The sequence below is a fragment of the Salvelinus fontinalis genome, chromosome 23 (assembly GCF_029448725.1).
Source record: "Salvelinus fontinalis isolate EN_2023a chromosome 23, ASM2944872v1, whole genome shotgun sequence".
In the NCBI taxonomy this organism is placed as follows: Eukaryota; Metazoa; Chordata; class Actinopteri; order Salmoniformes; family Salmonidae; genus Salvelinus; species Salvelinus fontinalis.
In genome coordinates, this window is record NC_074687.1 from 44,569,647 (window position 1) to 44,593,408 (window position 23,762).

At 41.9% G+C, this 23,762-nt stretch overlaps 1 protein-coding gene across 3 annotated transcripts in view; it reads right to left on the minus strand.

The window, feature by feature from the left end:
• Positions 1–23,762, minus strand: part of LOC129821387 (inactive dipeptidyl peptidase 10-like) — a 314,370-nt gene that overhangs the window by 186,622 nt on the left and 103,986 nt on the right. Inside the window, exon 1 of one of the 3 annotated variants that reach the window (XM_055879016.1) lies at positions 4,659–5,163. The exons of the other annotated variants lie outside the window; for them this stretch is intronic. Within the exon in view, the coding sequence (XP_055734991.1) occupies positions 4,659–4,724 (66 nt within the window). The 5' untranslated portion in view covers positions 4,725–5,163. Of the gene's footprint in view, positions 1–4,658; positions 5,164–23,762 lie in introns of those variants that run through there. 3 annotated transcript variants of the gene reach the window in all.

Sequence of the window (23,762 nt, forward strand, 5' to 3'; positions counted from 1 at the left end):
GCCAGCTCTCACTTTCAAATATATCAATTCCAGTAATTTTGTAGTAAACTTAAGAATTAATTTTAACGTTACAGGTTGCTTGACTATTTTCTTTCATAATATGCTTACCTAACCGTGATGACTTGAATGTCACTGAAAGAGCAAATAAAATATGCAAAAGTTTACACAGATGTATATGATTGTCAAGACCCATCAAGAAGCCATGTTTCACTTGTCTTCATGTAAAAATATTTTTTTTAAAGACGATCCATCCCCATGCAACTGATATATAATAAAGAACAAAAAGGGAAAGTTGAAAACAACATTAGGAAACAATGGTACTTACTTGATAATGAAAACAAAGCTGTGAAAACCATTGCATTTAAGTTATAGTTAAGCTACGTCTCTAACAGTGAAATGGAACTAGATAATAATGAAATATCCAAACGTTTTTCTTCTCTATTTGTATATCTCTCAATGCACTCAATAAATGTTGTGGACGGTTGATCTGCAAGGGCTGTCAGAGAGTCAGGTGCAGTTATTGCCTCACAAAATCTCAAAAAAAAAATGGCCTTTGTGGCATTGCGTATCACTACAATTCTGTGACACATTGTAATGGAAACTGTAATTTATACTGTAATTGTAGGTATTACCAACAGTAAAAATCTCTGAAACCTTTTACTACAGCATACTGTAAATGATGGTATATTGTGGGGAAATTGTTGTAATTGAAAAGGTACTGTAATTCCACCCCACAGAATACAGTACCGTACTGTATCTTTAGTGCGCCAACAACCTTTTGACCACTAGTGGATGCATGGTTTTGTTGTTTCTGGCTCATTAACCTCTACAGAGTACCTAACCCGGATCCGGGAGCACCCCCCCCCCACACACACTGATTAGCATCGCTAGCATAGCGTCACAATTAAATAGTAGCATCTAAATATCATTAAATCACAAGTCCAAGACACCCAATGAAAGACACAGATCTTGTGAATAAAACCACCATTTCAGATTTTTTAAATTTTTTAATTTACAGGGAAGACAAAATATGTAAATCTATTAGCTAAACACGTTAGCAAAAGACACCATTTTCTTACTCCAACAGTTTCTTACTCCATCAGGTGCTATCACCAATTCGGCTAAACTAAGATATTGATAGCCACAAACCAACAAACAAATTTATAAGATGACAGTCTGATAACATATTTATGGTATAGCATAGTTTTTTTTTTTTAAATGTGCATTTTTCAGGTATAAATCACAGTTCTACATTGCAGCTGCAATCTGATATAGTGCTGATGCAGCTAGAACAATTACAGAGACCAACGTTATATAACTAATTACTTGTCTTAAAACATTTCAGAAAAAATACACAGCGTACAGACATTGAAAGCCCAACATCTGGTGAATCCAAACAATATTTCAGATTTTTTAAATGTTTTATAGCGAAAACAAAATGTATCGCTAAATTAGCATAACCAGGCCAGCCAGAACCGGCTGGACGCGCCCGACCAGTTCACATGCACGACAGATATATGAAATAACATCGTAAATTGGGTCTTACTATTGCTGGTCTTTCATCAGAATGTTGATCAAGGTGTCCTTAGTCCTGATGAGTCGTTCAATCCATTCACAATGGCAACCTCCCCTCTTCATTTAGCCTGGGTACTGGTCGACTGGCACGGTCCATGTCCAAAGTTAAAAAACTCAAAGAACGGAACACGGCAAAACTCCCGAAAAAATTCTAATAATCTGATTAAACTATATTGAAAAAACATACATTACGGTGATATGGTCACATGTATCAAACAAACTTCGACACGGAGATAGTTTTCATCCGTAACGTCAGCATAACAAAAGACAATGGCACCTCTGAAAACGCGCATCTCAGAAACCGGAAGTTGTCGGTCACGCTAAAGAAATAGGTCTTATTTCACGTCAGTACAAGATAAACAAAAAATTTCTCCTCTGACGTCTTCCAGACACCCAGAGGAAGAAGAAGGAAGTGTGTTTCGGGTCATAGGTCGCGTGACCATATATAGGCAGAGCTTTGAAGCGAGCATACACATCTTGCAATCTTCTTCTGGCTCAGGGAAAGTGCTGTGAAATGACCTGTGTTTGACTCAGAGACAAAATTGGAACGGTTTTAGAAACCATAGCTTGTTTTCTATCCAATGGCATATGGTTATATGCATATAGTAACAGCAATAATTGAATAAGAGGCAGTTTAATCTGTAGAGGCAATTATGCTAATGCGAAACAGCACCCCCTGTATTCTCAAGAAGTTTAACCTATTTTGAGGTGTGCCTTGTTATATTTTTGTTGCACCCGTGAGTGAGATTGCTGTACCAATTTAATTCCTACGTGGTTATTCATTTAGAATATATAAGGGACAGATTGAAGTGGCAGCAAGTCTTAAACCGTTGAAGTGGCCCAAGCCTTAAACGGTTGAGTATTTTGCCATGTCCTTTTGGTCTGTTTTGCCCTGTAGTCGTTGCCAGTTTGTAACCTTTTGTTAAGGCCTCTAGAGTTGCAAGTGATATAAAACACCAACTATTCATTAATATGCTATAATGTGTAAACACTTTACCTAGCAGCCAACCTACTTGCACCAATCCCTTGTAATTACCTTAAAATCAAGTGGAAATACAACCCCTCCACTCAATGAATTTGATGAATTCATCCATTAATTCATTAAATCTAATTACGGTAGCATTTCTACTTTTTTACAGTATAATACAGTACATTTTACGGCATTGTATTGTGTGTCATTACACAGTACTTGCTTTGATACTGTATTTATATTACAGTAGGTGTACTGTAATATGAAATATGGCATTTTACTTGCCATGAGCTGCCTGTAAATTCCTGTCGAATTCATGGCAACCCCTTTACAGTGTAAGCCTACACTGTAAATTATACGGTAATTTGAGATATTATCACGAGTAAAAAAACTCTGAAATGTTTTACTGCAGCATACTGTAAATGATGCTGCATTGTTGAGCTGCCTGTGAATTGCTGTCAAATTCATGGTAACCCCTTTACAGTGTACTGCATGTTTGTCATGCAATGAATTAGTCATACCTCAGTTCAAGTAGTATCTATTTACTTTTAAATATGTGATGCACTTGATTGAGCATGCCTGGTACAATTGAACCAATTAAAAGTGAGAGAAAAAAAGTGCCACCTCTGCCCATCTGTCACTCCAGACAGGCCCATTCAAATCCCATAAATATCAAATACTTCTTGAACCCAAGTCTGGAAATGCAATGGTACCCCTAACACAACATCATTCAATCAAAGCAGGAGTTTTCAGTGTTTGGGAAAAACAGCATTTCAGAGATACAATTAAAGATGTTGGTATCTTTTACAGTGTGGTTGACTTTCCGTTCAGACTGAAATTCATTGAGGGGAGAGGTTGCTATTTCACAGTATTTTATTGTAATTACAACAACATAAAAGATACCTCAGCACAATAGGAATATTTGCCCAGAGTCTTAGATGTCTAGTAGTAGGACTATATATGGGTTCTGCCCGTGGTGTTGAACCCCGCAAGACCCCAACACAAGGGACACCGGAAATGTGGCATATAAAATTGACATGGTGGTGGCCACAGATGTTGGGCATAATATACAGTAAGATACCTCTCACGTCAAAACAGATAGATAGCAATGGTCTGGAAGATCCCCTTGCCGGGTGCAACACGTAGGGGTATTCAAACATTTAGGAAGGCAAAATCAATTATTAGCGCCCAGAGTTGACATAACTAGAAGTACCGACCTAGTTGTCAAGTTAATGCTCCACCAATTCTTCCATTCAGAGATATCACACCTTGAAATTCTTAACTAGAAACATAGCAAATTCCGGAAAAAAACATTGCAGATGCGGACTGGTACACTGAGGGCTATTTGTACTGCATGAACACACTGACAAGAAAGCCCTGCCTCTCGGATAATTGTGGTTGACGTGCCCAAAATACAGAAAACAGTTACTGAGGTGAGCTGCTGCACGTCTTGTGCGGTGTGTATGTGTGTGTGTGTGAGTTGCTCTTCTCAGAGTGATTCTCCGCGGCTGTTCTCTGTCAAGGTGTTGTGTTGCGGACAGCTGTTAGGAGGCAAAGGATGAATTACAATCTCGCCGCGAGCCGCCGAGCACGCACGCCGTGCGGTCACCCCCTCCTACGCGAGCACTCATTATTCTCGGGCTTGACAACTGACGAGGTCTTCTTACAGAGTCACTAATTGATAAGTCAAGAATCTTGTCTTGCGATATTCACGCACAATAGGGAGCGCGTGGACAGAAAGCAATCACTGGTAGGGTAAATAAGACACAGGCTCTCTAAGAGCAGACAGTGAAGACGCAACATATCCAATGAAAGACACATCACTGCACTTCCTTGCTGTAGACTAGGAAATATGTTCCTGAATATGAAATGTTCAAAAACATAGAAAGTAGGGATATTCAGGTGTTATATGACCCCTATTTCTAACACACTGCCACACACAACCGGCATTCATTTGCGGCCATCCAATTTTAGAATTCTAGCCTAACTGACCTTGTAGTCTAGAATGCACAAACTAGATGGATAATGTATTATCAAAGAATAGAAATTAGCTCATTAACTCTTCAATGGCCTAACCACAGATCATTGCAAATAGATAGACCGGCAAGCCCACCTCCTCGTCATCCTTCGGCGGTGGCTTCTGTCTCTGATTCGGCTGCGGCTCCTTCGTGGCTGTCATTGTAAACTCCTTGTAATAGAACTTGGAGTCAACTCGCTGAGAATCCTAAAGATGCGCTGCAGTCAGATCCCACTGCCCCGTTGATTAGTCAAAACAGCGATCGTGGTGTCCTAGTACTGCCTGGTAAGTTTAGGCGCCGGTTTATCAATTGCAGAATCTTAATTAAGCAGGAGGCATGCAGCAGTGTGGTCCGTCACGAATGAATTCTGCGAAGTCTCAGAACGTCTGACAAGAACCCTTCTAATGCTGGTTGTCTCTCCTTATTATGTGAAATAGAGAGGGGAAAAATATTCAGTCGTCAGAATAATAATAATAAATACACAGAAACATATCAAGTAGACCGGCTGCCTATAGCCCTCTATCTTTCTGCAAGCGACAGACGAGGGGATCTTGACTACTCGCTCCTTGTCTGTCTGTGTGATCCATGGTGATGGTGTGGTTGGGGAACTGGGAGGGGGAGGAGGGGAAGGGGCATCGGAGTGGTCTGATGCGTTCCCACGGCAAAATGGGTGGGGGTGTGATTACGTGTTTGACATAATATACACTTAATGAAGACCCAACAGAGCTCAAATGGGCATGTTATTTCCACATCTTTTAGTTATACTATTTCAGAATATAGCCATTACAAGTCCTACTAGTTTGCCCATTATGCGTGAAGGCTACAGTTGATTGTAGTAGTGGTAGGCTGCAGTGTAATGTCGGCCTATAGCTTTTGGTTGGTTGATATGTATCAGTTTGAATCATAAATCATGTTCAGCAACTGAGCTTTGTGCGTGCTGTCCATGGTGCTGAAGACCTGAACCGTGACCCGCATTTATCTCCATTGAGTGCAAACGCGCTGTCACGCACAATGAACACATCCTGCTTTTACTATACCACCCCGTCAAAAAGGAATGATCACTGACGTAATCTGGGTTCATTTATTTTTGGTCGAATATGTTTTATGGGAAGCGGCTCTTGGTTAGTGTGGAGCTTAAAATTGTTGTTCGTTTTCTTGTCCATTTTTTTTGTTGTTGATTGGCCTGTGCATTTGTACAATCGGCTATGCCAATCTGAAGACAGCTACATCAAACTCACTGTAGCGTTTGAGAGAAACATTTTTGACAAGGTTATAGGCTGGTTGGGAAATTACAAGAAGCCCAACACAATTAAAACCTTTGTCAATATGAGCCAGCCACCTCTAAAATAAAGAATAGATAGTGTTGAATCACTTAAATCAGTGCCTCCATACTCTATCTATTGATTACAGCTGTGAGTCTTCTTGGGTGAGTCTCTAAGAGCTTTGTACACCTGAATAGTGAAATATTTTCCCATTATTATTTTCAAAGTTCTTCAAGCCCTGTCAAGATGTTGAGGATCATGGCTATACAGCAATTTTCTAAAATTCCCATAGATTTTCAAGCCGATTTAAGTCAAAACTGTAACTTGGCAACTCAGGAACATTCACTGTCTTCTTGGTAAGCATCTCCAGTTTAGATTTGGGCTTTTGTTGTAGGTCATTGTCTTGCTTATTAAAGATGAATTCCTCTCCCAGTCTGTGGTGTAAAGCAGACTGAAGCAGGTTTTCCACTAGGATTTTGCCAGTAATTAGCTCCATCCCGTTTATTTTTATCCTGAAAAACTCCCCAGTATTTGCTGATGACAAGCACACCCATACCATGATGCAGACACCACCATGCATGAAAATAAGGAGGCAGATGTGTTGTGTTGGATTTGCCCCAAACATAAGTCTTTGCATTAAGGTCACAAAGTGTATTCCTTAACAATTGTTTTGCAGTATTACTTTAGTGCTTTGTTGCATACAAGATGCATGTTTTGGAATATTTTTAGTCTGTATATTTGTATTCTTCTTTTAACTCTGTCACTCAGGTCATTATTGTGAGTCACTACAATGTTATTGATCCATCCTCAGTTTTCTCCTGTCACAGCAATTGAACTCTGTAGCTGTTTTAAAATCACCAATGTCCTCATGGTAACATCACTGAGCAGTTTAATTCCTGTCCTGCAGCTCAGTTTAGAAGGACAACTGTATATTTGATGTGTCTGGTGGGTTAATACATAATCCACAGCATAATTATTAACTTGACCATGATTGACCTCTACGGGTCCCCCCCCCCCCCTCCCTCCCTCCCTTCGGGACGATTGTGCTACTGTAGGCTAATGTGAACAAACAAAATTCCCAGGACGTAGACATATCGGATATGGGCAGAGAGCTAAAATTCTTGTTAATCTAATTGCACTGTCCAATTTACAGTAGATATTACTGTGAAAGAATACCATGCTATTGTTTGAGGAGAGTGCACAATTATGAACTTGAACATGTATTTGGGAAGTCTTGATACAACATTTTGAACAGATATGCAATGGTTCATTGGATCAGTCTAAAACTTTGCACATACACTGCCGCCAAAATTAAAATTGCGCCTGGGCTGGAATAATACATTATGGCCTTTCTCTTACATTTCAAATATGATGGTACAACAACAAAACAAGCGCACGTCTTTGCTTTCACCAGATCTAATGTGTTATATTCTCCTACATTATTTTCATATTATTCTCCACAAGGTGTTTCCTTTCAAATGGTATCAAGAATATGCATATCCTTGCTTCACGTCCTGAGCTACAGGCAGTTAGATTTGGGTATGTCATTTTTGGTGAAAATTGAAAAAAAAAGGGTTGGATTCTTAAGAGTTTTTAAAGAGATATTCAGTGTTTGATTTGTTATTGTTACCGATCTACCAATCGTTGCCCTTCTTTATGAGTCTTTTGAAAAGCTCCTTGGTCTTTGAAGTTGAATATGTACTTGAAATTCAATACCTGACTGAGGGACCTTACAGATGTTGTATCTATGGAGGACAGAAGAAAGGTTAGTTATTAAAAAAACATGTCAACCACTATTATTTCACACAGAGGGAGTCCATGTAATTTATTATGTGATTTGTTAAGACTAATTGTACTACTGAACTAATTTAGGCTTGCATAAACAAAGGGTCTGAATGCTTTTGCAACAAAAATATTTTATTTATGATTCATTTTATTTTATTTTGTGTACATTGTTGACAAAAAAGACAATTAAATCCATTGTAATCCCAGCTTGTAACACACTAAAATGTGAAGAAATCCAAAGGGTCTTGTAACGAGTGCGCTGAGGGTCGGGAAGCAAGTTCAGGGAGTGAGTGTTTTAATAAAATAAAAAAACAATGAACACGAAACACAAACAGCGCACCGACATGAAACAGAGTCAATAACACCTGAGGAAAGAACCAATGGGAGTGACAGATATAGGGAAGATAATCAAGGAGGTGATGGAGTCCAGGTGAGTGTCATGAGGCGCTGGTGCGCAAGACGATGGTGACAGGTGTGCGCAATAATCAGCAGCCTGATGACCTAGAGGCCGGAGAGGGAGTATACGTGACAGGTCTGAATACTTTTGCAAGGATTATAATGTACTTTTCTTTTATTCCAGCTCTCTGACATTATGAGTGGGAAAACAGTCAGAGCATAATGGAAATATGTGGAAGAAATTTCCGAATGATCAGACTTGGGTTCAAATACATGTGTATTTGAGGATCTACTATTTCAAAATACTTTTTCGAGGGTATTTGAGTGTTTTAAAAAAAAGTACTTTTTGTGTATTTCGTTATTTGTTTAAAAAAATAAAAATAAAAAATAAAAAAAATAGTCAGTTGCAGTGTGTTCAAACACCTTTTCAAATACTATGCTATACAACAAATACCTGGGTTAAATGCAGGAGAGTATATTTGAGTCTGTCACGCCCTGACCTTAGAGATCCTTTTTATGTCTCTATTTTGGTTTGGTCAGGGCGTGAGTTGGGGTGGGCATTCTATGTTGTGCGTTCTATGTTTTCTGTTTTGTGTGAGTACCTGACAGAACTGTTGCGTTTTGTTCCACTTTTGTTTTGTTTCAGTGTTCAGGTGATAATAAACATCATGGACACGTACCACGCTGCGCTTTGGTCTACTCCTTCTTCCTCAGACGAACATCGTTACAGAATTTCCCACCACCAAAGGACCAAGCAGCGTGGTGTAATGGACTCCTGGACATGGGAGGAAATCCTGGACGGCAAGGGACCCTGGGCACAGATGGGAGAGTATCGCCGTCCAAAAGAGGAGCTGGAGGCAGCTAAGGTGGAGCGGCGACGCTACGAGGAGTTGGCTCGAGGACCTGAGCCAACTCCTCGTGTTTGCCGTGGGGAGAGATTGACCGGGCAGGCACCGTGTTATGCGGTGACACGCAAGGTGTCCCCAGTGCGCACTCATAGCCCGGTGCGCTACATCGCAGCTCCTCGCATCGGCCGGGCTAGAGTGGGCATCGAGCCAGGAGGGATGGTGCCGGCTCAGCGCATCTGGCCTCCAGTGCGTCTCCTCGGCCCGGGTTATCCTGCACCAGCCCTACGCACGGTGTCCCCGGTTCGCCAGCACAGCCCAATGCGGCCTGTTCCAGCTCCCCGCACTTGCCGGGCTACAGGGGGTATCCAGCCAGGACGAGATGTGCTAGCTCTGCGCTCGAGACCGCCAGTGCACCTCCACGGCCCAGTGTATCCGGTGCCTCGGCCAAGGAAGAGGCCTCCTGCATGTCTCCCCAGCCTGGTGAGTCCAGTGCCTTCTCCCAGAGCCAGGCCTCCTGTGTGTGGTACAACGGCAGGGTAGCCTAGTGGGGCGGCAGGGTAGCCTAGTGGTTAGAGCGTTGGGCTAGTAACCGAAAGGTTGCAAGTTCAAATCCCCGAGCTGACAAGGTACAAATCTGTCGTTCTGCCCCTGAACAAGGCAGTTAACCCACTGTTCCTAGGCCGTCATTGAAAATAAGAGTTTGTTCTTAACTGACTTGCCTAGTTTAAAAAAATAAAAAAAAAGTAAAATGTAAGTCGCTCTGGATAAGAGCGTCTGCTAAATGACTTAAATGTAAATGTAATGTAATGTCTCTCCACTCCAGTGATGATCCATGGCACGAAGCCTCCAGTGATGATCCATGGCAAGAAGCCTCCAGTGATGATCCATGGCAAGAAGCCTCCAGTGATGATCCATGGCACGAAGCCTCCAGTGATGATCCATGGCACGAAGCCTCCAGTGATGATCCATGGCAAGAAGCCTCCAGCGATGATCCATGGCACGAAGCCTCCAGCAATGATCCATGGCAAGAAGCCTCAAGTGGTGATCCAGGGCACGAAACCTCCAGTGGTGATCCATGGCACGAAGCCTCCAGTGATGATCCATGGCAAGAAGCCTCCAGGGGTGAGACATGGCACGAAGCCTCCAGAGACGGCCTCCAGCCCGGAGCCTCCAGAGACGGCCTCCTGTCCGGAGCTGCCAGAGTCTGCCTCCTGTCCGGAGCTGCCAGTCTCCCTCCTGTCCGGAGCTGCCAGAGTCTCCCTCCTGTCCGGAGCTGCCAGAGTCTCCCTCCTGTCCGGAGCTGCCAGAGTCTCCCTCCTGTCCGGAGCTGCCAGAGTCTCCCTCCTGTCCGGAGCTGCCAGAGTCTCCCTCCTGTCCGGAGCTGCCAGAGTCTCCCTCCTGTCCGGAGCTGCCAGAGTCTCCCTCCTGTCCGGAGCTGCCAGAGTCTCCCTCCTGTCCGGAGCTGCCACAGTCGCCCTCCTGTCCGGAGCTGCCAGAGTCGCCCTCCTGTCCGGAGCTGCCAGAGTCGCCCTCCTGTCCGGAGCTGCCAGAGTCGCCCTCCTGTCCGGAGCTGCCAGAGTCGCCCTCCTGTCCGGAGCTGCCAGAGTCGCCCTTCTGTCCGGAGCTTCCAGAGTCGCCCTCCTGTCCGGGGCCCGCTGCGAGGGTCTTTTCTACATTGTAGAATAATATTGAAGACAAATAACACATAGTAACCAAAGAAGTGTTCAACAAATCAAAGTATATTTGAGATTCTTCAAAGTAGCCACCCTTTGCCTTGATGACAGCTTTGTACTGCTGCTATAAACAATGTCTCATTTGAACATATGTTAGCTATCAGGGATTTTATAATCCCTACCTGGTCTCAGTTATAATGTAGCCTAATTCGTCAATACCTGTTTTTTGAAGGTGTATTGTCAAGCCCTATTTTCAACCTTATGCATAGTGTTTTATGAATTCTTGTTAAGGTCTGGATGAGGTAAAGTTAGAGGTACAATAGTCTTGAATACTCTACTTACCAGAACCATAATTCCTCCAACAACAAATGTAGTTTTTGTACATGGCCATAAAATGAGCAGAGTTAATGACCTGAATAACCGGGAAATTACAATGACAAGATACTGTAATGGATGCTGTCATGTGATAAATGAGACATGCCATTCCATCGATTGCTGTGATAGATATGACATGTAATACACATAGTATCATCATGTAAGCCTAGGCCCATTGTATGCTTTATCCCACAGTCCAAGTGTCACCAATTCATAAATCTCCTGATGTGTGGTATCAGAGTCGTGCCATGTCATTTCAGCAAGCCATGACACCCATCATCTCAGATTCTTCTGAAAATGTTTTTCTAGTTACAAACAGGTAAATTTGGCATTCCTGAATTTTTTGTTGTTGCTGAAATAACATTTTATCTTGGATACATTAATTGAACCCAAATTGGCCATTTTAATTTATAGGATTCAGATAATATAAATTAAACATAGTACCTACTGTAACATCCGATTTGGACCAAACTTATTCCTACCAATGAGTAAGACATGAGGAATAACACCTCCCACACTCCATGCCAATCCCACCCCCAAAACACAGTATATAGTATCAGTTCTCTATGTTTGACAAGTCGTATGAATCTGTGGCTTGGAGTATTGCTTCTCCATACTTTGTAATGTATTCCCTGTGAATATGGTCATGATTTTTTTCCCTTGTTGAGAGAAATTATTAATTCAAGACGCTTGCATTATTTACCATAGAGTAATGTGAAAGTCAATAGTGGTGTGTGGGTAAAATCACTGGCGAAGCCAAGGTAGGAAAAAAATCCACATAATTGAATTGTTTGCTTTATAACCTGTTTGTAACGGTTGTCCTCCTCCTCTTCGTCCGAAGAGGAGGAGTATGGATTGGACCAAAGCGCAGCGTGGAATGGGGACATAATGAAGTTTATTAAAGTAAAGACGAAAACACTTAAACAAATTACAAAATAACAAACGACGTAGACTGACCTGAACAAGAACTTACATAAACACGAAGAACGCATGAAACAGGAACAGACTACCTAAAACGAACGAACAAACCAAAACAGTCCCGTGTGGTGCACAGACACAAACACGGAAGACAACCACCCCACAACAAACAGTGTGAACAACCTACCTTAATATGGTTCTCAATCAGAGGAAACGTAAAACACCTGTCCCTGATTGAGAACCATATCAGGCTAAATGACAATGAACCTAAACATAGAAACACATAACATAGAATGCCCACCCCAACTCACGCCCTGACCAACTAAACACATACAAAAACAAGAGAAAACAGGTCAGGAACGTGACACTGTTAGTTCATATGCCTTGAATAAATTCAATCACACCTTTGATTCATCACAAAACCGGAGAGCTACCTCCGGTGAAGTCCTCAAAGCATATTGCATGTAACAAACAGTTGCATGCCCTACAGCACGGTCAAGCAAGATACTGTTTCCGACTTTTCCGGACTACTAAACAACTATTGATTTAGAACCACGGAGAGCACCATTTCAATTTCAACATTTCAACATCATCAAATCACCTATGCTTAGTCTACTACATTGGCAAATAAACAATACTAAAAAACAATTTAGGCCAATCAACTTAAACTAAATATGATGTGTCTGTCCATGGTTCTGATTTGTGTGTGTGTGTTCGTGCAAGTAGAAAAAAACATGTTGGCTCACCCTACAGGTAGAGAAACGGCAATGCCATCCTCTTCTCTTTCATGTTGACGAAACGGACTATGACTCTGTCATACAGTACACACTTTTATTTTTTGTTGTCCTAGGCTACCTGGCTAAAATGCCTTCTCACTAACCAAACTTCCTTTTTATGGGGAACGTTAGCTCGTTGACATTAGACTTCTACATCTAGCTACATGTTGAACTTCCATCCTCTCAGTCCAGGGGCACAACAATGTATGAATTTCTGGTTGGATCAGAATCGCCATCATAATCATTGGCCAGTACGGAGAATGAAGTAAAACCACAAGTCCAAATCCTTATCTCCATCCATGGCTAATTTAGGAAAGGGATCATTTTAGCTAGCTAGCCACAGGAAGACAACAACACCGCGAGATGCAACAATTGAAGTTGTTTCTGTGAATGAGGTATTTTTCTCGATGTGATGTGAGTGAAGCCAAATCCAAAATGTCTTCCCATGACACTTTTTTTGTTGTTGCGCCAGGACCATTCACCGTTGAGCTCACTCAGTTTAGCTCAACGCTGTTTGGCTATTACTGGTGAAAGTACCAGGTTTTGACCACTGTTCCTGCTATACCGTCACACTCTTTTATCCATTTTGCTGGTCTCTTGTGTTTATTAAATATATCACAACGTTTTCTTTGGAACTTTGGGTAGAAAACCAAAAGATTTGGGTCAGTATGAAAATTAATTGTGGTCATCTTCACAATTCAAGCCAGTCCTACAGGAAAGCAAATCGGTTTGTCCTTCTTTAACTCTTAATCTGTGTACAGGAAACAGTGGCTTTATGTGTTGTTTTTTCCCTTCAAAAAAGGTCTGGATTAGTTACTGTTAGACCATTCCTGGTGAACAAGCAAACCATTAGGCTACAGCCATTCTAATAGTCGTCAATGGTAAAAGTCCCAAACACACACTTTACAGTGTTTTGCAATTGTAATGATATTGGGTTGGGTTTAATGGTAAATGTCACTCATCACAACACATACAGAGCTGTGTCACAATAAGACAGCCATGCAATGAAATATTTTATTTGGGTTGTCACAACGTTTTAGTACCTAGCCCATTTCTCCATAAAAGCTTTGGGCTTGTAGGAAAAGTCTTCATATAGGAATTGCATTCATGTGGTATTAGAGAGTGCCCACTTGTTGCACTATTCATGGAGAGTTGGGTTGAAGTATTAGGTTGCTAAGAGAAGGACAAACTGATTTGCTTTCATGCAAGACTGGCTTGAATTGTGAGGATGACCACACAATGTATTTCGTAATGAGCCGAATCTATTGGTTTTCCACCCAAAGTTGCAAAGGAAGTGTTGCAATCTATTTAATAAACACAAGAGAACAGCTAAATGGATAAAAGAGTGTGGCGAAATCTAGCAGCATCTAGTGGTCAAAACCTGGTACTTCCACACTAACTTATGGTAAATAATGTAAGAAACTTCCATTTCTCTGAACAGGGGAAACAACTCATCACCAGATCCACAGGGAATACATTGCAGAGTATGGAGAAGCAATACTCCAAGCCGCATAAACATATGTAGCAGACCAAGAGAGTTATTTACCGTCTATTTACCACCACAAACCAATGCTGGCACTAAGACTGCACTCAACAAGCTGTATAAGGCCATAAGCAAACAAGAAAATGCTCATCCAGAAGCTAGTGGCTGGGGACTTTAATGCATGCAAACTTAAATCCGTTTTAGCTAATTTCTACCAGCATGTCACGTGCAACCAGAGGAAAAAAACCTCTAGACCTCCTTTACTCCACACACAGAGACGTATACAAAGCTCTGCCTCGCCCTCCATTTGGAAAAGCTGACCATAATTCTATCCTGATTCCTGCTTACAAGCAAAAACTAAAGCAGGATGTACCAGTGACTCTCTCAATACGGAAGTGGTTAAATGATGCAGATGCTATGCTATTGGACTGTTTTGCTAGCACAGACTGGAAAATGTTCCGGGATTCCTACAATGGCATTGAGGAGTATACCACCTCAGTCACCGGCTTCATCAATAAGTGCAACGACAACGTCGTCCCCACAGTGACCGTACGTACATATCCCAACTAGAAGCCATGGATTATAGGCAACATCCGCACCGAGCTAAAGGCTAGGGCTGACGCTTTCAAGGAGTGGGACACTAATCCGGACCCCTTTAAGAAATCTCGCTATGCCCTCAACCGAACCATCAAAGAGGCTAAAAGTCAATACAGGACTAAGATTGCATCCTACTACACTGGCTCCGACACTCGTCGGACTTTGTAGTCCGCAACTATTACGGACTACAAAGGGAAGCCACAAGCTGCCCAGTGACGCGAGCCTACCAGAAGGGCTAAATGCCTTTTATGCTCGCTTGGAGGCAAGCAACACTGAAGCACGCATGAGAGCACTAGCTATTCCGGACGACTGTGTGATCACACTCTCCCTAGCGGCCGCGAGTCCAGACGGATTACCAGGACGTGTACTCGGAGCAGGCAAGTGCCTTCACTGACATTTTCAACCTGTCCCTGACCGAGTCTGTAATACCTACACTTTTCAAGCAGACCACCATAGTCCCTGTGCCCAAGAAAGCAAAGGTAACCTGCCTAAATAACTACCACCCTGTAGTACTCACATCGGTAGCCATGAAGTGCTTTGAAACGCTGGTCATGGCTCACATCAACACCATCATCCCGGAAACGCTAGATCCACTCCAATTCACATACCCTAGACCCACTCCAGCACTCCACACTGCCCTTTCCCACCTGGACAAAAGGAACACCTATGTGAGAATGATGTTCATTGACTACAGCTCAGCCTTCAACAACATAGTGCCCACAAAGCTTATCGCTAAGCTAAGGGACCTGGGACTAAACACCTCCCTCTGCAACTGGATCCTGGACTTCCTGATAGGCCGCCCCCAGGTGGCAAGGGTGGGCAACAACACATCTGACATGCTGATCCTCAACACGGGGGCCCCTCAGGGGTACGTGCTTAGTCCCCTACTGTACTCCCTGTTCACCCAAGACTGTGTGGCCAAACACGACTCCAACACCATCATTAAGTTTGCTGACGACACAACGGTGGTAGGCCTGATCACCGACAACGATGAGACAGCCTATAGGAAGGAAGTCAGAGACCTGGCAGTGTGCTGCCAGGATAAGAACCTCTCCCTCAACGTGAGCAAGACAAAGGAGATGATCGTGGACTACAGGAAGAGGAGGGCCGAACATGCCACATTCACATAGACGGGGCTGTAGTGGAGCGGTTCCTTGGTGTCCACATCCCCAACAAACTATCAAAAATACCAAGAAATTCATGAAGAGGCTACGACAATGTCTTTTCCCCCTCGGGAGACTGAAAAGATTTGGCATGGGTCCCCAGATCCTCAAAAGGTTCTATAGCCGCACCATGGAGAGCATCCTGACCAGTTGCATCACCACCTGGTATGGAAACTGCTCAGCATCCGACCGTAAGGCGCTATAGAGGGTAGTGCATATGGCCCAGTATCTCACTGGGGCCAACCTTCCTGACATCCAGGACCTATATACTAGGCGGTGTCAGAGGAAGGCCCTAAAAATTGTCAAAGAATCCAGGCACCCAAGTAATAGAATGTTCTCTCTGCTACCGTACAGCAGCGGTGCCATGGCTCTAAGTCTAGTTTCAAAATGCTCCTTAACAGCTTCTACCCCCAAGCCATAAGACTGCTGAACAATTAATCAAATGGCCACCATTCATAGTCACTTCACCCCGACTGACATGTACAAATTACCTCAACTAACATGTACCCCTTCACATTGACTCGGTACCGGTACCCCCTATAGATAGCCTCGTTATTGTTATTTTTTTGTGTTACTTTTATTTTATTCTTTACTTTAATTTATGTATAAAATATTTTCTTAACTTTCTTGAACTGCATTGTTTGTTAAGGGCTTGAAAGTAAGCATTGCGGGTGAAGCAAAATGCTTGTGTTTATAGCTCCAACCATTTAGTAATATCTAACGATACACAATAATACACACAAATCTAAAAAGTTAAAGAATGGAATTAAGAAATATTGAAATATTAGGATGAGTAATGTTGGATTCTGGAGTATAAGTACAAATAAATACGGTACCAATCAAAATTTGGGACAGACCTACTCATTCAAAGGTTTTTCTTTATTTTTACTATTTTCTACATGTAGAATAATAGTGAAGAAATCTAAACTATGACATAACATATGGAATCATGTAGTAACCAAAAAAGTGTCAAACAAATCAAAATATATTTTAGATTTTAGATTCTTCAAAGTTGCCACGCTTTGCCATGATGACTTTGCACACACTTGGCATTCTCTCAACCAGATTCATGAGGTAGTCACCTGGAATGCATTTCAATTAACACGTGTGCCTTGTTAAAAGTTAATTTGTGGAATTTCATTCCTTCTTAATGCGTTTGAGCCAATCAGTTGTGTTGTGACAAGTTAGGGGTGGTATACAGAAGGTATACCACCCCTAACTTATGGCAAGAACAGCTCAAATAAGCAACGAGAAACAACTGTTAATCATTACTTTAAGACAAAGGTCAGTCAATCCGGAAAATGTCAAGAACTTTGAAAGTTTCTTCGCATTCTTCGCAAGTGCAGTCGCATCAAGCGCTATGGTGAAACTGGCACTCATGAGGAGCGCCATAGGACAGGAAGACACAGAGTTACGTCTGCTGCAGAGGATAAGATCATTAGAGTTACCAGCCTCAGAAATTGCAGCCCAAATAAATGCTTCACAGAGTTCAAATAACATACACATCTCAACATCAACTGTTCAGAGGAGACTGAGTGAATAAGGCCTTCATGGTCGAAGTGATGCAAATAAACTACTACAAAATGACACCAATAAGAAGATGACACTTGCTTGGGCCAAGAAACACAAGCAATGGACATTAGACTGGTGGAAATCTGTCCTTTGATCTGATGAGTCCAAATTTTAGATTTTTGGTTCCAACTGCTGTGTCTTTGTAAGATACGGAGTAGGTGAACGGGTGATCCCTACATGTATAGTTCCCACCGTGAAGCATGTAGGAAGAGGTGTGATGGTGTGGGGGTGCCTTGCTGGTGACACTGTCAGTGATATATTTAGAATTCAAGGCACAATTAACCAGCATGTCTTACACAGGATTCTGCAGCATCTCAACGTCCACTGTTCAGAGGACACTGCGTGAATCAGTCCTTCATGGTCGTTTTGCTGCAAAGAAACCACTACTAAAAGACACCAATAAGAAGATGACACTTGCTTGGGCCAAGAAACACGAGCAATGGACATTAGACCGGTGGAAATCTGTCCTTTGGTCTGATGACTCCAAATTTGAGATGTTTTTGTCTCATACGCCGAATAGAACAGGTGAAGACCTTACTGTGAAATGCAAAGCCCTTAACCAACAATGTAGTTCAGGGAATATGGTTTGAGCTTAGTGGGGCAATCATTTGTGTTTAAACAGGACAATGACCCAACACACCTCCAGGCTGTGTAAGGGCTATTTGACCAAGAAGGAGAGTTATGGAGTGCTGCATCAGATGACCTAGCCTCCACAGTCACCCGACCTCAACCAAATTGAGATGGTTTGCGAAGAGTTGGACCGCAGAGTCTAAGAAAAGCAGCCAAGAAGTGCTCAGCATATGTCGGAACTCCTTCAAGACTGTTGGAAAAGCTTTCTCCATGAAGCTGGTTGACAGTAAAAAATAATGAAAAACCCTTGAATGAGTAGGTGTGTCCTAACTTTAGACTGGGACTGTATATATACACTACCGTTCAAAAGTTTGGGGTCACTTAGAAATGTCCTTGTTTTTGAAAGAAAAACATTTTTTTTGTCCATTTAAAATAACATCAAATTGATCAGAAATACAATGTAGACATTGTTAATGTTGTAAATGACTATTGTTGCTGGAAATGGCAGATTTTTTTATGGATTATCTACTTAGGCGTACATAGGCCCATTATCAGCAACCATCACTCCTGTGTTCCAATGGCACGTTGTGTTAGCTAATCCAAGTTTATCATTTTAAAAGGTTAAATGATCATTAGAAAACCCTTTTGCAATTTGGTTAGCAAATCTGAAAACTGTTGTTGTAACAGATTTCCTCTTCGTCTGAGGAGGAGTAGCAAGGATCGGACCAATGTGCAGCGTGGTAAGTGTCCATAATAGATTTTTAATAAATCAAAATGAACACAGAACAAAAATAACAAAACACAAACAAAACAACCGAAACAGTCCCGTATGGTGCAAACACTGAAACAGGAAACAACCACCCACAAAACACAATAGAAAACAGGCTACCTAAATATGGCTCCCAATCAGAGACAACGACTGACACCTGCCTCTGATTGAGAACCATACTAGGCCAAACACAGAAATATAACAACAGAACAAAACATAGAAAAACAACATAGAATGCCCACCCCAACTCACGCCCTGACCAACTAAAATAAAGACATGAAAAAGGAACTAAGGTCAGAACGTGACAGTTGTCTGATTAAAAAAGCTTTAGACTAGTTGTCTATATGGAGCATCAGCATTTGTGGGTTCGATTACAGGCTCCAAATTACCAGAAACAAAGAACTTTCTTCTGAAACTCATCAGTCTATTCTTGTTCTGAGAAATGAAGGCTATTCTATTCCGAGAAATTGTTAGGAAACTGAAGATCGCGTACACCGCTGTGTACTACTCCCTTCACAGAACAGAGCAAACTGTCTCTACCCAGAATAGAAAGAGGAGTGGGAGGCCCCGGAGCACAACTGACCAAGAGGATAAGTACATTAGAGTGTCTAGTTTGAGAAACAGACACCTCACAAGTCCTCAACTGAAAGCTTTCATTAAATAGTACCCGCAAAACAACAGTCTCAACGTCAACAGTGAAGAGGCAACTCCGGGATGCTGGCTTCCTAGGCAGAGTTGCAACGAAAAAGCCATATCTCAGACTGGTGAATAAAAAGAAAAGATTAAGATTGGCAAACAAATACAGACACTGGACAGAGGAACTCTGCCTAGAAGGCCAGCATCCCGGAGTCGTCCTTCACTGTTGACGTTGAGACTGGTGTTTTACAGGTGCTATTTAATGAAGCTGCCAGTTGAGGGTCCTGGCAGGCGTCTGCACTTGACCCGCTCTACTTACTGTATACAAAATGTCAGAAACATGGACTTACTTTAGAACTTTAGAACAACCACAATTGTGCTTAAAATATATTTATGAAGAAAAACACTAAAGGAGGTGAGTCGTGAAGGTTGTAAATTAATCTAGGCTTTGTTTTGACAAGATATAGAAGAAGAGCGAGAGGGGAAGTACTGTTTTGTTCTGTGTGCTGTGCTGTGCATTCTGGTAGCGTCTCTAGTATTAGCATAAATCCTACTTAACCTTTGCATGTGCGCCACTCGTTGTCTAGTGGAATGAAGCCTGCATAAAAATGAGAGCAAAACTCGCATTAGCCGTATCAGTGTTGCCTATAATATAGCATGTTCTTTACTGTGTGAGAAAACAGCGATGATATAACATTGAAGTAATATGTGGGCAGCTTTAACAGACTACAAAGGTTACTACTAGATCTATGGCCTTTGGATATCATTCCTTCTTGGATTCACATTGGACAGGTTGACAACACGATTGTCTGTTTGTTAGCCAATCACATAGTTTTCTAGTGCTGGACAATGGAAACTATGCATTGGGATTGTTGTAAAACAACAGCTTTACCCGTTTTCCTCACCATTGAGCCAAACCGAGCTGAGTCAAGCCAAACTGAACAGGTTACGCATGTCAAAATAAAATATATTTGAGTCAGCACAGTACGGTTCTGGTAGGCCATGACACAACCAAACGTGTTGTTTTGCATTGAAACATGTTGATACAGTTTGGCTGTTGATCATGACCAGTGGCGATTCTTGGTGGGGCAAACCCAAAACATTTTGGGGGGATGCATGCCAGCAAAGCCCCTACACAATACAACACAACACTAAACAATACATGAATTGAACTACAATGGTGACAAACGGTGCCCACAAATTGTTAGGGGCTACAAAAAGCTGTCCCAACAGCAGAGAACACAACAGCAGTTCCAACACTTTACCACTGCTATACCTGGCTATCAGCGGAGCCTTGTCTGGCAGCGAAACGTTCGTTCATAAAAGGGGGCATATAAGCAGACCATGAAAGCTCTTCCAATATTCAATGATTACATTTCTCTAAAACAGGTTATAGACTACATGTGCACAACCAAGAGAGAACAGTAGGCGAAATTAAGAGGGGAAATAGACCAATTTATTACGGTGCGGTACATGGGCTACTAACAGCTTACTACACAACATATTACTTTCTTAGCTGCAGTATACATATCTCCCTGGCATATTACCTAATTTATGCAGCACCATACAATACATTTATGGACTCACCTTGTGCTCACTTGAACAGGAAGGAGGCGCAGCGGTCCTTCGTGGGCAAATTTTGTCATCAAACTTTGTCATCAAAGTCTGGCATTCCCTGGATTGATGGTGCTTTCAAGACAACTGGGAACTCGGGAAAACTCGACCTCCGACTGGCAAAATACGTTTTGAACGGTCATCCAACTCGGAACTGTAAGTCGGGAACTCGGGCCTCTTCCTAGAGCTACGACCTGAAGATCACTGACGTCATCATGATTGGACCTTGTTTTTTTACGAGTACCCAGTTGTCCTGAACTCACTGAAGTCAGATTTCCCAGTAACGAGTTAACAGTTGTTTGAGCGCGGCAGAAACCATGCTGAATTGACAGCATGGCCAATGTTTAATGTTCATAATTTTAAGTTTGGAAAAGAGACCCTAAAACCCAGAATTGGGACTACAAACCCACTCCACTGAATAGCAGTCTAGTGATTGCTTTGCAATGCTTGCAGTTAGCCACTGATGCCTTACAAACCACTCATTGGTGGAATTTGCGATTTCCATTTTGTAATGTTTATGTCCAATGGCCGATGAGCACCGATATGGTAGCACCACAGGGGTTTGAATTTTTGAAGTCTACCCTTAGATTTGGCAGTGACGTAGAATCCCCATGAGTGACAGAACACTGAGCCAATCAACTAGAGCCAATCAACGGCGCAACTAGAGAAATTTAACAATGCCTATGCTTTTCCGCTGGCTGCCCCACCACCACAGAAAGCACTGAGCTAGGCAGAAACACCTGCATTTTGAAGCTAGCTTACTCAAAAAGCAAAAAAGAGACCGTGTTTGTATGAAGGCTTTATTAACTCAATTAATATTATTTATTTTTTTACATTGTTTGCAAAGTAATATGTGGCACATATTACTGCCAAAATAACTTGCAAAACAGGCAACCCCCCAAAAAATGTGGGGCTCAAAACATTTTCCGTGACATAGACTGACCAGGTGAATTCAGGTGAAAGCTATGATCCCTTATTGATGTTACTTCGTAAATCCACTTCAATCAGTGTAAATGAAGGGGAGGAGAAGAAGGATTTTAAGAAGGATTTTTAAGCCTTGAGAAAATTGAGATATGGATTGTGTATGTGTGCCATTCAGAGGATGAATGTGCAAGACTAAAGATGTAAGTGCCTTTGAACGGGGTGTGGTAGTAGGTGCCAGGCGCACCGGTTTGTGTCAAGAACTAAAACGCTGCTGAGATTTTCAAACTAAACAGTTTCCCGTGTGTATCCCGAATGGTCCACCACCCAAAGGACATCCAGCCAACTTGACACAACTGTGAGAAGCATTGGCGTCAACATGGGCCTGCATCCCTGTGGAATGCTTTCGACACCTTGTTGAATCCGTGCCCCGACAAATTGAGGCTGTTCTCAGGACAAAAAGGTGGAACGCAACTCAATATTAGGAAGGTGTTCTTAATATTTTGTACACTCAGTGTATGCGATGGCTTGTTTTTAACTCGCCTCCCTCTCACTGCTGTACTTCAAACACCATGTTATCCAGCTGTATAGGAAGAATATGTCACTGGGACTAGGAACGTTGAATTACAGCATCGAGATCAAAGTCATTCCTGCAGGCGGGGAGAGTAATCAAGTGTGTTTCAGGTTATTGCTTTGCTAAAGCTGGAGGGAGTTTTCACAATATAACAAAGGAGAAATAGGCAAAACAGAACCTTGAATTGAAGTGTTACTAAAGTACAGCAGTATATGGATTTCTACAGTTGAAAGCATTTTTTATTCACTTTCAACTGTAGAAAATCTGTAGAAATCCATATACTGCTGTACTTTGGTAAAACTTCAGTTCAAGGTTCTGTTTTGCCTCTTGGGAAATATGGTTGTACTGGAAAATCCTATTGTAGACTTGAGGAGGGTCAACTTCACATGTAAAAGACCAGCCCAGTTGAACTCACCGCTTGGATTTGTTGCAATAACAAATACCAAAAAGTTATTCTTTCTATTAGGCCTCAAAACATTCACATTTACACTCGTGAACAGTGAGGTTTAGTTTGTGAGATTGCTTGTTCATATGTTCTCTGCAGTGCCAGACAACATCTCGTGTACAGTGTTTTAAGATAAGGGGCTACTTCCTACTTAGTTATCAAAAACAAAATGCATATCTGCCCAGACTGCCAATGTTGGATCTTTCCAATGTATGCCTTCCCATGAGTCATACAAAACATTGGGGACAGCCAATAGTGACATTCTTTGAAGATATACATTTTGTTGTTGTTGTCCGTAAGCAGGAAGTCGCCCAGCTGTGTATGATGATGTCATAGCTTTAAGCCAATACCTTAAAAGTCGCATCCATGTATTACCATTATTATTAATAAAAAATCCTGTAATGAAGTCTCTTAACTGGACAAGAAATGCTGTGTTGTTATTGTCTGAAGCTTATGTTCTTATCTACTTAGATTTTTTAGTTTTTACTTATTGTCAAGAGCTTTGAACTGGTGAGTTTGATGGAAGGGTTTGTGCCTGAGTTTTGACTTCACAGAGACACAGCAGGCCATGATATCTGATTAATCTGCACTTCATTCAAGGAGACGTTTTCCCACAACAACATATCACGTCGAGGCCCTATCTGATTTAACTTTTGAACAGCTAGGATTATGTATTCAAAGAAGGCAACGCTCTATGAATGATATAAACACCTTTTCACTTAAAACTTTAAGTTTTAATGGAAATACTTCGATTAAAACACTGTAATGAAGTGGCAATTTGTATGACTAGTATGATTCTGTATGTAGCCTAAAGTTTTTTGA